Consider the following 16,444-nt stretch of genomic DNA (forward strand, 5'->3'; position numbering starts at 1 on the left):
TCATTGTGGATCATAAATCAGAAACTCTGTTTGTCATTCTTGTCAAAATAGGTCGTACCAAGCTCACGTTTTTCATTAAGGGTGTGAATCACACCCTTCCTAGTTATCAATTGAGGAAACTTATATTGTCAAGTTCGTTTTGATTCATATTTTATACAGAGGTACCCTGAGATATTATACACATTTGAAGGATGTCCTCATTAGAAAAAGCTGGACATATTCATTTGTAGTAATCAATCAAAAAATTGTGCCCTCGACAAAAAATTGCAATTAATATTATACAAAAAACCTCCAAGGTTATTATAGGCCGAGATATATTAAGCATGAATTATCTTGTGTTTAACAACTATTTAAAACGAGACATCCTTATTCTTGAGTGATCTTTATGCAAAATGTATATCTAAGAGGGGATGTGTGTAAAGAAAAAACTAAGTATGCCAATTAGAAAAAGAAAAACTGTTGATGCGTGTACGCTTTCTTCTTTTGTGTTCATTATTTAATTAGGCGTGTGTGATTGTTGACATCTCCTAAAACGGTGGTTCTTAAACCTTTCTGGAATTTACCTCAGGCGGAAAATAGTAGAGTTGCCAAGTGAGGAATTATCTATCAGACAGAAGAATGGACAGAGGAATGGGTATTAGTAACACCATTCATGGGTTAGAAATGCCAAAAGTGGATCCCTGCAGACTCACTCCTCTCGCATCTCTCTTTGGTGTAGCAAAGCTCCCATTATTTTGTAATTACTCACACGTGTACATATTCTTATGGTTTTTTCATTTAATGTTTGAATGGAATTGTATGTTAAGGCCTAAGAATTGTTAATGCGCCAGAAAGAGCGAGCCTAGTTCGAGACTGGATGCAGTGCAACGGTTTTTTCAATGTTGGTGCAAAACAGCAAAACTGATGGCGGTGTTCAGCAACGTTATCAAAAACGAAGCCATTACCAAACTCAACAGCTGATGGACGAGTTTCAGCATTATTTTCCAGACTTTAAAAGCGAAAATACAATTATATGTTGTATTTTTTGTATGTTGTTTTTTAATAGGCAAATAAATAGAGAAAAAAACACAAAACATATGTTTTCATTTGTGTTTTATTTCTTTGTGAAAACTGTTAATACAAAAATATAATACTTATATTAAAATAAAATAAGGCCCGTAAAATGATACAATACAGCAAAGCCTAATTTAATTACTAAACACAATAGAATTTGTTAAATTCCTGTGCAGTTTTGCAAAATGGTGAGTAAGCTCACTAAAAAGTAGGGAATTGGAAAAAAACAAAGATTATGAACCCTTGAATAGGCAGTAAGAGTTCTTGCCTATTTTTGGTATAAATTCACTTAAAAATGCACAAATACTATTTTAACAATAGAAGGTTCTCCTCTTTTTATCGTTATTTCATTGTCTCGCTTCAAAATCATACAGCAGACAGTTGATATTAACAGGGATCTTATTTCAGGTGCTCCGGCCTTCTCCTCGCGCTTTTACAAAAAAAAAACCATCTCTAAGTATATCACAATTAATCACAACCAGCAACAAATAACTCCATAGTATTAACAAGTGCTTTTTAAAAAGTTAACCAAGGGGTTTAATATATACATTATAAGCTCCTTTTGATGATCATTTTGTCAAACTAAAGTGTATTCTATAAATAGCTATTAAATAAAATTCTTTTTTGCTTAAGAATATTTATATTTTTCTACGAAAGGGCCTCTTCTTAGAAAAGGGAAAGAGAAACGTCTACGTACTTTTGATTCCATTATTTACATCTTCAAGGGCAAGAGAAAGAAGGAGCCCTTTCATGGTGAGTATGCATCTTTGGCAAGAGGGAAGAAAGATGTAACCCCCCCCTCACAGCAACTACATTTCCTTCTCACAAATTCCCTCCCTTCCCCTCACTCTATATATCTCTCTCTCTTTGCTTGTTGCATGAGTGTGTTCTGCATTACTCCATTGCTCTTATTAGAAAACGAGTTTCCCCCTTCTTTTCCTTTTAGAAGGAGTTATTTTTCCCTTCCTTCCACTCTTTTTGCCGTAATATATTTCTATATTTTTTTTAGTCACTTCCCCAGTTCCTTGGGATGACAAGTCTGTTACAAAGTGTAGCATTCCTAATACATTAAGACAAACTTCCATGGAGTGAGTCCCTACCGACACCCATGAAGAAAAGAAAGTTCCGAAATTCCTTTCAAAACACTTTCGAACTACATATAGGAGCCAAGGACGCGGTAAGAAAATAAAAGTTTTTTCTTTTTTTTTTAATATTAATACCAGTAAGAATGTACACAAATAAGAGGTTGTGTTGACTTGCTCTCCATAGGAATTCTAAATGTTCTCTTTTAATAGGCCCTTAACATTCTTTATTTGAGAGTAATTTCCACATCATTTAAAGCCATTATTACCAAAATAATGTTATACGATAAATAATAATTAAAAATATTAAATTTCACGCTTCAACAACAATAAAAAAGAGAATTTGAAGCACCACAAATCCTCAGCTATAGAAATAGTTTAAATGGACTATTAAAACGGTAAGAATAATTTGTATTTGAACTTCTCATAAATTTAATGTTGAAGGATCTCTTTGGAGCAGTTTTTATGTTTTACTTCATGGATTTTATCCCCTTTAATTTAATGTGCCTTTTAACATCAAGATATGTGACTTATAACCGTTTAATCATAATTCATTATCCCCTTAAAATACAGCAATCTCTCCAGATCTTGTATGGAATCATCGAATTATCCAAATACTCTTATAAAAACTGTGGATTTCGATGAATCTATATAATTATCGAAGACCTTGTTTTTATTGAAAATCTTGAGTTTATTCTTCGTTAATTGCGTGTTAGATTTTTTAAACTAGTAAATACACTATACCAAATTATTTGAACGAGTTATTTGCTTAAATCAACTAGTACGCTCAACGGGATATCATATTGGTGATATATATATTTAAATATTCCTTTAATATATTTGATGGAGTTGCATTGATTAAGTAAACATCATAGTGTTTAATTACTTCCATCTAACCTGGGAATATTGTGTGAAAACTATATACATAAAGTAAATTTCTTTTGCTAGAAATCACCTGGGCGAGAACCTACACACATTAAGTTCAACAGAATCATTCTTTCCAATCGCGTTGTCCATGAGCTACGTCGATTATATTGTGATATTTATTTTCTAAATCTTCAAGTACCAAAATAATTCAAAAATTTAAAAAACTATGAATTTATAAACGCCCATGGGTATGTGAAATTATAAAATAGTTTATAGAATAAAATATGCTGTAATCAGAAAAAGTAAGATATTCGTTTTAGTCTTGAAAAAAAAAGAAGAATATAATATGTATAATGCTGGATAAATAGAAAATCCATAATGATTAACTTATATTTGTAATCATTATACTCTCAAAAATGATACTTGGCCCTCTAATCCTGATATTTTTATGAGCAAAACCTCAAAGAATTTATACATTTTATTTCTCAAAATGATTAGCATTGACCTCCACAGACCAACCTCCTACAAAACCAGTGTACACCCGCTAGACAAAGTCCTCGGACGTAGTCTCTCACTCTAGGTCCACGGTAGCCTTCAAGGCATTTATAGGTGGTTATGGGACTCATCCAACCATCCTTTCAATGCATCCGTAAATGCCATAGTCAGGAAGGTTGAAATTGGGGGAGGATTGGGCCACATTTTGCTCTCCCAGAAGTTTGCCAGGATTTCAGAGAGCCTTTTTTTTTTCTTGTTCGCTGTGTCACTATTGGGGTTTTATCTCAAGGACCTTCATAGCCGTTATGATAATGTTGTTATGTAAACCCATTCCCCCTGCTTGTGATTTCATTGAAAGCGTTTGGTCCGTCTTAGTGAGGATTATCATCCTCTTCATGAAATGAAAGGTCCTCCTCTGACTTCATACTGGGCCACTATCTGGGCTATAGTCCTTGTGTGGACTCCCGCAATCTTAGCAATAGTTGAAGATTACACTTGGGAAAGGTCAAGATCGATGATTCTCTGTTGATCGGTCTCTTTCATCTTTCTCATTGACAAAAAGCAAACTAATAAAAGTTTTTTCCCCACGCTTTGACTACCTGATTCTTATATGTCAACTAATCATTTCTTATGTTGCGATTCTATAGTTGTACAAAATAAAGTGACCGTTAGGGTTCACCACTTTGTATTTCAAGAGTTAGTTAGTTTGGTATCATTTTCTGAATTTGTTAATTGCTTGATATTATATTGCAATATAAAGCTCGTGAGTATCTATATTCCAGAACTTTTACACATACATAAATAAATTATAATCTAAAAAAAAATTTAAAAGGATTAATTCTCCTAAGAAATGTACAGCATTTTAATAAATACTTAATTATTTTCTTAATGATCAATTGTGTATATTCACCTAATAATTTGTCTTGATACTTGATTGCTTCTACTTTCAATATGTTGTTGTTTAGTTGTTATTTACTTGCTAATGAATAAATTAAAACGTAGCTCAATAGACAACGTCTTCAGGAGAAATAATTCTCGTGAACTTAATGTGTGTAGGTTCGCGTCTTCTTGAATATTCATAAAGAAGGAAATAATATAAATATAAATGGACTTCATGTTCAATTATTAGATCAGATGGAGTAAATGTAATATTGTAATGCTTATTTAAACTTTATCTATTTGAAGAATTTAAGGAACATTTAAAATTATGTGATTTACTTCAATTTATTGTAATTTACAATTAACATACATTCTTGAACTTGCATAAAGTGGGGGGTCCTAAATTAGAGTTGCATTAACTTTAGCGCCATTAAATTAATAGTAGTTTTTGTTTTCTAATTTCCTAATCAGTCTCCCCCCTTTAGTCTTTTTTTTTTTTTATTGGACCTATTTTTTTTACCATTCAACATCTTAAAGGTCGATACATCAGTCTTTCAAACCTACAGTCCTACCGTTATATTTTCTTCACTCCCAGCTAAGATTGAAAAATATAAGAATCAAGAAAATAATGAATGCTAGCTAGAACTCATAATAATACGTTCTAGTTACACAACTTCTAATTTTAGCTTTAGCTATCTTGTCTCTTTGAAAGAGTTTATGTTTTATTATTGAACTTCAGCGACTCAAATGACGTAGTAAGTAGAATATATGTAATTTCAGCTTGATTAATTTTTATAAAAGGCCAAAAAAAGACCTGTCTTAGGAGAGACAAAAATATATTAGGACCAAACTGATTGAATTGCAGTCTTTTTAGTATATAAGGACCCATCCAACACTCCTCAAGGATATTTCGCCTTAAATAAATAAATCATATTTACACGTCATTTTTGTTATTCCTAGTCAAAATGGATGTTCCTACATAATTTTTTAATCAAAATGAGTATAATACAAAATGCATTAAATGGTTGTTTCCTGTTCGAAAAATGTTAAAATTATACTCCTAAAATTTAAAAGTTTACACCAACAAAATCTCACAATGTAATGAATTTAAACCAAAGACAAAATAAGTGATAAAATTAGTATAATAAGATAAACAAAAATAACTAAACACGCAACTATTCAAATATATGAATTGCTAATCACTTCCCCTTTAGTAGATTATTCATACTAAAGATGACTCATGGACTGACAAACAAGCATAATATGAGGCAAAATTATAATTCCATCATAATTCCGACAGAAAACAAGCATATAATGCATTTGTAGTAATCAAAAATTCAAAGGGAGCATTAATTATAACTAAAAATAAATAACAACCTCATATAAAATTAATTTATTTTTATATTAAAATTTAATATCCTTGAGGAAAAATAGCATGAAGGCGAAATGGCTGAAGGCAAAATGTCCAGAGGTAAAGTAGTTTAAAACAAAAGTACTGTGCATCAAAATATTAATTATTGGCTTCAAATCTAATTTTTTAAATCATCTTTAGCATAGCCAGTAATGAACTGCAAGTGTTAAGACTCGGTTCTGCTCCGAATTTTTTTTTGGTTCGGTCTTAAGTGATTTTTTCCTAACCGATTTGGACAGATTTTTTTTGGTCTCACTGGGTAGACTGATTTTGATTCGTTCTCACTTTATGGACCGATTTTTTTTTCGGTCTCAATTTATTGACCGATTTTTTTTTCGGTCTCATATATTATGAAAGACCTTTTTTTTTGGTCTCATATATTATGAAAGACCATCTTTTTTTTCTAGATCAACTGTCATTCATTTTTTTTATTTCAGAAGTACATACACGATAAGTTTTAGAATAAATACTGTGTACATATAAGAGATAACAATATTAAAAATCATCTTAGCTACCTTCGTTTAAACTTCGTATAACGTCATTGTACTTGAAAAAACCTATGATATCATGTTATAGACAATTTATCTGTAAAATCGGTCTAGCCCGAATTTTTCCTTTTGACCGATCTAAACACAATTTTCATTTGGAATGATCTAGATCGAATTTTTATATGAGACCGGTCCAGACTGAATTTTTTTAAATAATATAACAGTCTCAGCCCGGTGTAGGAGTTCCAATCCGGAACCCTAGTCTATTATCTTCAAACAAAAATGGCAGTACTTTTCTCTGCCATAGCCTGGCCAGAGCATGATCCAAGATCTACGACCAGCCGGAATGACTAATTGCAGCTTTTCAATGTCTAAGAAGTTTCCTTCAATATTTATTTGTCTTACATTGAAAACATTCCCTATTTTTTAAAGTTAAATCCTTGTTACACACAAATATAATTAAATATAAACAGTGTTAGTTGACTGTGTAAAAACTGCAAATCATGATGCCTACTTGTTTTCCCAACAATTTATACTTATAATTGATGAAAAGTACGCTTAAATTCTATTACAAAAGTTGGAAACCATTTACTGCACACTAATTCTTCCAGCACTCTGTCAATACAGACTTAAGAACATTCAGAAATGATAAATGGAATTTATATAATTATTTTTAAAATTTGGCATTTCATTTTTGCAACTTTGTTTAGTATGGAGCTCTTTAGGTAATTTGATATTTAAAAAACCCTCTTTGAATTCCTTTTTCCACATGAATATTCAGGCTTCATTTTCTCGTAGTATAAACTTTACATCCAGCTTGAATTTTTCACCTTTCATAATGTTTTCATGCAGAATTATCGTTTCAAATCCTTTGTGATTTTGCTGCAATGATAAGTCTCTGCATTTGAAGACAAGTCGAGCCGGACGTTGAACAGTCCTTTTACTTGGTAGTATAGGAGTTCTTCATTTGGTTTTTTCATTCTATAAGTTGTGCATCGCCCTTGAAGTTACTTATATTTTTTTTTTTAAACAAAGTACCATTCTTTTCTAAAAATAGTCAAAACGTATCAAGTTGAAGCATTTTGTACAAAATAACTATTTTAAATAAATAGATCAACTTTAAAAAAAAATATATAGCTATCTCTTGATTTAATATTTTTTATTAGAGAGGATAAAAAATTTAATATACTCTTGTACCGCGCATAGCGCGCACTTTTTATTTATTGTTATTAAGGTCTTTTCACACCTATTTATCTGAAGGATCGTTAGATAATTGTTGTATACTTGAAACAGTGCGATATCTCTCTCTACCTTATCTTTTGTGACTTATATTATTTTGGCTATAGCCATCGTTGACATCTTTTTGTATAGACACATAAATATGGAAGTTGATCAATATTTTTTGGGGGGAAATTCATTTTCTTGTAAAACGATGGTGTTCTCTTATTGATAAACCTTTTAATCAATAACTCTATCGAATCTTTTTATTTTTTATTTAAAATTGTTGTTAATCTAGTCTGTGACTCTAGTCTATTATAGATTAAACTCAACGTGATAAGTTTTTCTTTGTTAGGCTCAATGCAACAATTTCGTGACAAGTTTTTCTATCTTAGCACAATGCAGCAAATTTTTTTAAATTTCCTAAATTTGTAAAGGGTGGCTTTTAAAATTTGTTCATAAATATTCCTGCAATCATTCAAGGATTTTGAAAGTTCCAAGTCGTTTTGAGGAGCTGAATAAAAGCTTCTATCCTCTGCTTAATGAAAGTTTTTGATACAAAAATATAAGTTTGAATTGCTTTCTATTCATGGAATTGTGTGAATATATCCCTTTTGACATCCCCCTTATATAGTTCAGATAAGCTAAATAGTACTGATCATGGTCCCCCCTTATTCTCCTCAAAAAAAAAGAAAAAAAAATCATTTATAAAACTCAAATACTTCAAAAATCAGCTGTTATATAAAAATTTGTTTTCAACAATTATAATCATATAAAAATAAATAATGGATTAAGTGTCCAGGAAGTACGCGGTATAAAAATACTTTATTTTTGATTTTCTTTCATCTTTTGATATAAAGTCTATATTAGCTTTTGAAGTATTATTTGAGGAGCGTCAACATAAAAACAATCTTGAACAAAAAAAAGTAAATCATTTTTTTTTACTTCATATTTACATACATCCTAATATTTTATATCCACATTTGAGTAAACTATAGTCTGTATATTCAAATTTGTCGGACAAATTAAGATTTCAAGAGATTTTAACTAATTTTATTTGATTTAAATGACTAGTATTGGCTCTTTTCAAATAAACTTATCAATTTATCTTTTTCTTTATTTTGATGATTATTATTAGCAAATTTAAGATTTTGGTGCCTCCAAAGATTTAATAAGAATAATTTGATGATAGAAATTGACGATGATTTATAGAAGCGTACAAATGTAATCAACATTCAATTTTGAGACTAGTCACTCTAGCTTCCTATTTGTTAAGTGATCACATTTATTCTTCTAAAATAGTTATTTATTTTAAAAACCCTCTATTTTGATCAATATTGATTAAATATTGACTATTCTTAATTAGGATTTTAAGACTCACTCTATATATTTCCACATCTTTTAGGGATTGGAAAAATAAAATAACATTAAAGACCACTCACAATTGTATATCTATACAAAGGTGGCCATAGAGTCCATTGTTTCTTATGTGATTAATATTTTACTGGGTACCTAAAGTTAGAGGGTGGCAATATAGGTATATATATACAAACTAGAATAATTTTTAAATTATAGGAATAAATACAATATCCGAAAATCTCCCAACAAAGACGTCATATTAAAACACTACACTTTATAAATTTGTAGCGCTGTACAAACTTCTCAAAATTTCAAAATCCTTACTAGCCCTTCAAGCAGGCACACAAGCAGGGTTTGGTAGCCCAAAATTAAATGAACTTTCCCCTTTTTTTTTGACTTAATAGAAGTCGTTTAATCCAGTTAAAAAATTTGGAAATATTTTTTAACACAAAACAAGAATATGGATTATTCTGTCAAATAAATACAAGTTGTGATTGAGGAAAATAGTCTCATAGTATTAAACATTTGGTTTGTATCACAGTCTTGTAAGCAAAAGAGTAAAATAGGACCCTGACAGCGCCCGCAATACAAAGGTGCTCTCCTCTTTTTTATTTTTAGGTAGCCCTTCGGGATAGTAAAATTTATTGGAAGCCGTGCTGAAAAAGTACATAATACTAGAGAACTCGGGTTATTCATTTTGCAAGTCCTGTAGAAGTACTAAAATATACAATTGGGCTCCTTTGTGAAATTCGAGCCATTCTTTCAATACTTTTATCAATTATTTTTGATCTATAATCATATATCTCTTAGCACGTCTTTTCTTTCCCTTAGTTTCAGTATTAACTGATTTCAAACATTTTTTTTTTTTCAGATCCCTTATTAATTTAATGTGAGAGAATCTAAATTAATGCCAAAATGCGCATTAAGAATAAAAGAATTGTTTGGAGATTTTCTTATACATTAGCTATTGTATGTTTTGGAGGGATATTTTGCACGTTGTTTGCGAGGAGGAAAGAGAAGAAGATCCTTCTTGAAAAGGGTGGTATTGATGAAAACGTTTTGCCAAGGATCCTTATGTCCAATGAGGTAAAGTACTCTTTTAAAATCCATGTTTATCAATAATTAATGATATTTTTTTTTTTTTAATAGACGTCCTCATCTAAGTCGGATTTCATTCAATTTGATATGAACAAGAGGCTTTGGACAATGAAAAATGCCTGTGATAAACATGGTCTAAGTACGCGAAAGGATTTTGATCCCTTATACAGACCAAATGGATGGGAATTTTTCGTTTGTCATGAATTTAATTTGGTCTGGTGCTCTGTCTTCAAATCTGGTAGCTCTAGGTAAGGAAAAATCGGCTGGCCTCTTATAGGAAAGAACAAATTAATTCTAATTAATATTTTGAATTTCATAGTTGGATGTATATTTTTAATCGACTCATTGGCTATAAAGACGCATTCCTTACCTCATCCAAATTACCCTTGGTCCATCTTGCACGCAAAAAATATTCTAGACCCTCAGGCAGAGAGTTAGTAAAAGCCATGAATACATCTACTAGCTTCATTGTGGGGCGGAATCCATTTGAGCGTCTTATTTCCGGGTATAGAGATAAAATCCTCAAAGCTCACGTAAACTCCTATCACGATCAGGCAAGAAATTTGTCAAAACTTGACTACTGGATAATTTTTATATTTGATAGATAATCAAGCTCTCTTTCTTCCTTGTCTTTTTCAGATGAAGAAAAAGATTCTCATGAAGTACCGTGGTATGCTACCAAAAGCTTATGTCTCAGGCGTCACGAATCCCACCTTTCAAGAGTTCTTTCGCTACATCATGAAAGAGTATCGAAGAACCAATGAAATGGATATGCACTGGACCCCCGTCTATCGTTTTTGCAATCCGTGCCAGGTTCAATTTTCGGATATTATTCAATTTGAAACATTTGACCGTGATACAGAGTTCATTTTGAAGAAAACAGGGATCCTACCTCGATTCCCAGATATAAAGCCAAAGAAGCTTAACGCTGCCAAGGATGGGAAAAAGTCTTCGGACTTTATACTTGGATATTTGAGAGAATTGGATGAAATGGAGTATAAGGAGCTTTCCGAGCTGTATCAAGTAGATTTCGATATTTTCGGATATCATTTGCCAACCTATCAAGAGATTCATTCTTAGCGACAATCCTTTTCTTTAATTATATTATAAATCTTAAGTATACATACAGACTCAGAAAACAAACAAAAAAAAAAATATCTCTTGCATGATTGAAATACATGTATTTTTTTTATTTTATTTTTCAGCGATAAGAGACAAGCTCAGCATTTATTTCCCCCTTTTCCCTCCAATCATTTAAAAACTAGGATATTGAACTCTATAATAATTATTGAGCAGTAGCTAAGGGAAGATTGTACCGGGTGCGATGAAAAATCTTTACTCTTTGTTTTGCAAGATAAATCAAGCTTTTTGTGAATGAATCAAAATTACTCAAAATAAAGAAAAAACTAAATCTTCCTAAGTGTCTTAGAAGCCAAGAAAATCATATCTGAACGTGACCAGCGAATTTGGGTCCGCGGACTTTTGGACGCTGGCAAGAAACCAACGGAGGAGAAGTTGTTACCAGGGGTCCAAACCAACTACCCGGACTTGAACGTGGTGTTCTACCAGGATGGTGGAACCAACAAACACGTCCTAAAAGACCAGGATGTTGTTGGAGGACAACTTGCCTTTCTGTCCAAAGAAAATGTGCCCCCTACTCACCAGATGCCATCCCATTGGACTTCACTTTTTGCGTGCATGTTGAGTCCAAGGCCTGCACCACCCATCACCCAAATATCAACAACCTCAAGGACACCGTCAACCAGCAATGGGATGCCATGCTTGAGGACTACATCCACAATGGGTGCATGGCCTTGAACGGCCGTCTCGAAGCCATCATTGCTGCCATGGGGGGTTAAATCGATGATATGGGTAGCCAAGACATCATATTTGTTATTATGATTTTATTGGCATACCCTGTTAGAACTGGTAGCTAAAATATATCTTGATAAAGTTCTAGATTTAAACTGTAAAGAGTTTTTCGCCGTACCCGATATGTTATAATACTTCAATATAATATACATATGGTTTTTTACTACAGTTTTGAATTTTAAAACAGTCTTCATTTTGTAACTAATTGGACTAACCCTCTTCAAGCTATATGTAGAGTGAAAAAAGACGTGGCAAATATTTGGATTATACAGGGTGTAGAAACATAATTTTCTATTTTATCATTCGTGGCAATAGAACTAGTAGAAAATACTGTTGGAAATACAGTCAGTGACTATGATGCATTGGAGTAGTGAGTAATGTGCGTTTGTTGTCAGAAATAAACATTGTAAAAAAAGTGTATGACAGCCCTTTTTATTAACTAAACTAATGTCAATTTGTCTCTTGAGTTTTTATTGGTAGGATTTATGAAAAACAACTTATTGCTTCAAATACTAAAACATATATAAAAAAACAATTTTTTCTATTCATTTTCACCATTTGAAAATTGTAAAATTCTATAAGCGCAAATAACTTGAAGGATAATTGTACAAGAGAGCTTAAATTAGTACCATCAAATCTGGTATGATGCAAAAAACACGGAATATGTACAGTTCGTTCAAATTGAGTTATTGGAAAAGGATTTATTTTGGAAAACCCAACATTTTAAGACCTTTGCAGAATAGCCAATTAATAATAATTTGATCAATCAATCATCAACAATTATAAAATAAGACATGCAGTTTTAATAAAAGGCATACTTTGGTATACACCGGGAATTAAATTAACAAAGTTCAGTCTATGGAGAATGGGAGATTCCCCTATATGATATCATTTGAAAACTATGTAAAACCAAAATTTAAATGCGTTGTATGATTATGAAGTAAAAATAAAAACTTAATTGAACGACGTAGTTCATTGGACAACGCGTTCGGGAAAAATTATTCTCCTGAACTCAATGAGTCCAATATACTGTTGCTCAACAGGTGCATCTTAGAGAGCTGATCAAAAAAGTAGAATAATAATAATCTTTAATTAAACCTTAATAAACGTATAAATTCCCCGATGTCAGGGTCCACTGAAATTCTCTATATATCAAGGCTTCAGACGTGGGTCAAACCTATATGTGTAAGTTAAATAAACTTGTAAAGTTAAGAGTGAGTTGGAAGTATATTCATGACTTACTTTTTATAGATACATGTTCATAGACATTCAAAAATGAACACAACCAACATTCATTTTGCAGATATATTGATTGAAAACAAACAAAAAAGTTACAACCCAACATATGCCTATCAAAATAAAAAAAACAATACCTATAATAGCTCTCAAACTATCTTTTTAGTATTTAATAAACCATACAAGGAAATTGAAGACTGAAAAAAACATAAAACAATAATAAATCATTTTGAAAAATATAGCACAAAGCTTAAATTATAGCATCGAATTGTTTTTCAATCTTCCTCGACTGCAATTTGCACGTGAGTGCAAAAAAAACAACAAAAAAAGGTACGTTAGTAATAATTAGGTAGGTTGAAACAAAAGTTGTCATTTTATACATTAGTATTGTAGGATATATGTGTTGCGTAGACCTCTTTAAAATAAACATTTTTCGTCAAACTGATGCAAACCAATATTATTTCCATTTGTCCATGTCTAATACTCCAGTTACTTTAATTTGGAAGTTTGATTAGGCCCGGCTCAAGATCCATGAGCAAGCATTGTTGACGTTAATTAAAAATGCTGCAAATTAGTTAAAATTAGCTAAAATATCTTATTGGCTTTCATTTAATACCACTTTCAATGCTATGGCTTCAATTTCTGTGATGCAACAAAGAAAAAAAAAAATGAAGAAAAGAACATCATATCCAAAATTTGGGTGGGTATATCAGGCATAGTTGAATCTGAAATCAAAGTCACTGGCGTATTGTGTTTAGAAAAAGGGGAATAATATGAGTTTCTATAAGTTTGACGTAAAAAGGTAAATTTAAAGAATTTAAGTGATACGCTTACTCAATAGCAATCTTAAAAAAGGAAAAGTATTTCCCAGAAGGGTTTTTTTTTGACTTCATAAATAGAAACAACACAATCCCAAATTAACTTCTTTTATTGAACTATATTCAAATTTCTGGGATGAACTAAGATACACAATAATGTTAACCATAGTTAATTTGTCATATAATTTAAGAGACTTCATTTAACTCTGTTAAAAACATTCAAATAGATTATATATTTAATGAGTTCCCAGGGGCGTCTGCAGGGGTGGGCTGGAGTTGTCCCAAATTATGGATTTGTAGCTTGTTACTAGAAAATTTAATACTTTGTTTATTTTTTAAATATTTAATATTCAAAATTTATTTTTTGAAAATTTTTCCCAAAAATTTAATCTTCTATGCACTCCTGTGGATTCAATTTTTGAGCTGTAGATTTTTAAATTTATTTCCAAAAATTTAAGTTTATTAAACTAGTATTTTTGAAAAATTTTACAATGAAAATCAATATTTTTTTCTTTTTTTTCCAAAAAAAATTATTTTTTGTGAATATTTGTGGATTTTTGAATATATTTTCGAAAAAATTCAATATTATACAAATTCAAAAAAATTTATATTTAAAATTAAAAAAAATTATTAATGACTGCACGGGCCCCTGGTTTCCTCCTCTAATTGTTTACAATTGTGACTGAAAATTCTCATGAATGCACCTACAAAGGATTTCGAATTATGTATTAACTAAGATAGGAAAAATTGGGGTGGGACATCAATATAATTCAGATTTAAAAAAACAAAAACATCCTAGCTGGCTTGTGTGTTGTTACACCACATAATACTTAGTAGATCAAAAATGGTGTCGTCTAATGATACAATAAAATTTAGGTTTTGGAGGTCCCATTGGCTGAAATCCACAAATATTAATGTTATTTAATTTTTTAGCTTTGGGTTTAGAGCCTTTTAAAAAAAATTACGTTTTCAGAGTATAATTTCGACTCAAAACATATTTAGACAGGAATCGATAATAGTATAAGTTAAAATGAATTAATAGAAAAGGTGAAGTTTTTTGAAAAATAATTGATTTATTATGTTAGCTTGATTACAATTGCTTAAGAATGTGTCTAATCATAAAAAAATCCAGTATAATGCATAATCATATTTGGGAAGTAATATTTAATTCCTAATATTTTTCATTTGCTTGATGTTATATCTAAAACTAAAGAAAAAAGCATATTTTGAAACTTAAAGAAATTTGTTGCCAAAAATATGGCAATTTTGATTGATTTCTTCAGTTTAACTTTTAATTGTCTAAAGGAATATTTAAACTATAAGCAAAAAAAGGCTGGTCGAAAAAACTTCCAAAATTGAATATAAATTATTTCATTGAATGACTAAGTCTGTGATGAATATTAATCAAATACATTGGATGTAAAGCATATTTAAATTTGGATGAATCTATTAGCCTCTAAAATATTAATTCCTTGTTACATTAGTCAAATAGTCTATTAATTATTTTATTTTGGAACATGTTTTCATGTTGTCTTACATTGCTTATTAATTAAATATTTCGTAAGAAAGTTAAAAGTTAAACACGCAGAAATATATCTGAGAGTTTAAAATTATACTCAAAAAGCGTTGATTAAAAAACAAAAAAAGACTCTATAGACTGAAAACCTAAAAGGGTTGAAGATTTTAAAGGTCATTTTCGTGTTTTCAAGGCGTAAATATCAATAGTAAATGCAAGTTTCAGCTACTGCCAAAAATGATGTTGCATAGTGTAATTTTAGTTGTAAGAAGGTCAGTGAGAAGTTTTGCAAATCTCATGTAAGTTTGAAGTCTTTTGAGTACAGGTTAAGCCACCAGTAACCGTCAATATGTAGGATGATATGTAATTTTTTTTTTTTAAATATCCTTAGGTATTGTTCAATGGTTCAACCTCAGGAAATCCAGTTAATCTATCGACCATCAATAAAAATTCCTTTTGATCTTAATCGAATAAGTCGAGGGATACTTATTCTAAGGTTAACTTACGATCGTTTTATTATGACTACGGTTAACTTTCATAACCTGTGGGCTGGGGTGTATTATAATATATTCAAATGGGTCTTTGATGCACAGGATAGTGGTGGTAATAGAATTTGATTTACCTACAAAACTTTTTGTCGAAGACATGCCACGTATTAGACGACCTTTTCTTTGATATTTGCAGTCTGGTGTATCATGAATTCGTTCCAAAGGGATAAACGGCCAATAAGGAATACTATTAGGCCGTACTAAGGCGTTTGAGTGAGAAAATTCGTCAATGTCTTTATTAATTAGAAACACTATATTCAAAATAATATAAAAACATTTTTAAGTAAAGTAATTTCCGGACGTTACGTTCAGATAGATTCTTTTTCTGAAATCATTATTCCGAGGTTTTCTAATCGAATTTCGACATGAATAATAAAAAAAAAATCAGATTTGACTTGGACTTGGAACATGATTATTCGGACCAAGAACATCCAGAAAGAGGATTGTGCAGTTTTTTCCTTTTTTTCTACGCATGTAGGCCTAACATAGATTATTTTCTTTTAA

General features: G+C 30.9%; 1 protein-coding gene across 2 annotated transcripts; it reads left to right on the forward strand.

The window, feature by feature from the left end:
- The first annotated feature begins 1,973 nt into the window (after positions 1 to 1,973).
- Positions 1,974 to 11,147, forward strand: LOC121114621 (carbohydrate sulfotransferase 9). Of its 2 annotated transcripts, XM_040708646.2 has the most exons (6): positions 1,974 to 2,230; positions 2,474 to 2,533; positions 9,724 to 9,938; positions 10,002 to 10,198; positions 10,270 to 10,504; positions 10,590 to 11,147. In XM_040708646.2, exons 3-6 carry the CDS (start codon positions 9,768 to 9,770, stop codon positions 11,028 to 11,030), a joined length of 1,044 nt encoding a protein of 347 aa, XP_040564580.1. In that variant the 5' UTR covers positions 1,974 to 2,230; positions 2,474 to 2,533; positions 9,724 to 9,767; the 3' UTR covers positions 11,031 to 11,147. The 2 variants fall into 2 exon arrangements, with proteins under 2 accessions (XP_040564580.1, XP_040564579.1); XM_040708645.2 differs by lacking the exon at positions 2,474 to 2,533.
- Positions 11,148 to 16,444: the final 5,297 nt, after the last annotated feature.

Source organism: Lepeophtheirus salmonis, chromosome 3, assembly GCF_016086655.4.
Source record: "Lepeophtheirus salmonis chromosome 3, UVic_Lsal_1.4, whole genome shotgun sequence".
Classification (NCBI taxonomy): Eukaryota; Metazoa; Arthropoda; class Copepoda; order Siphonostomatoida; family Caligidae; genus Lepeophtheirus; species Lepeophtheirus salmonis.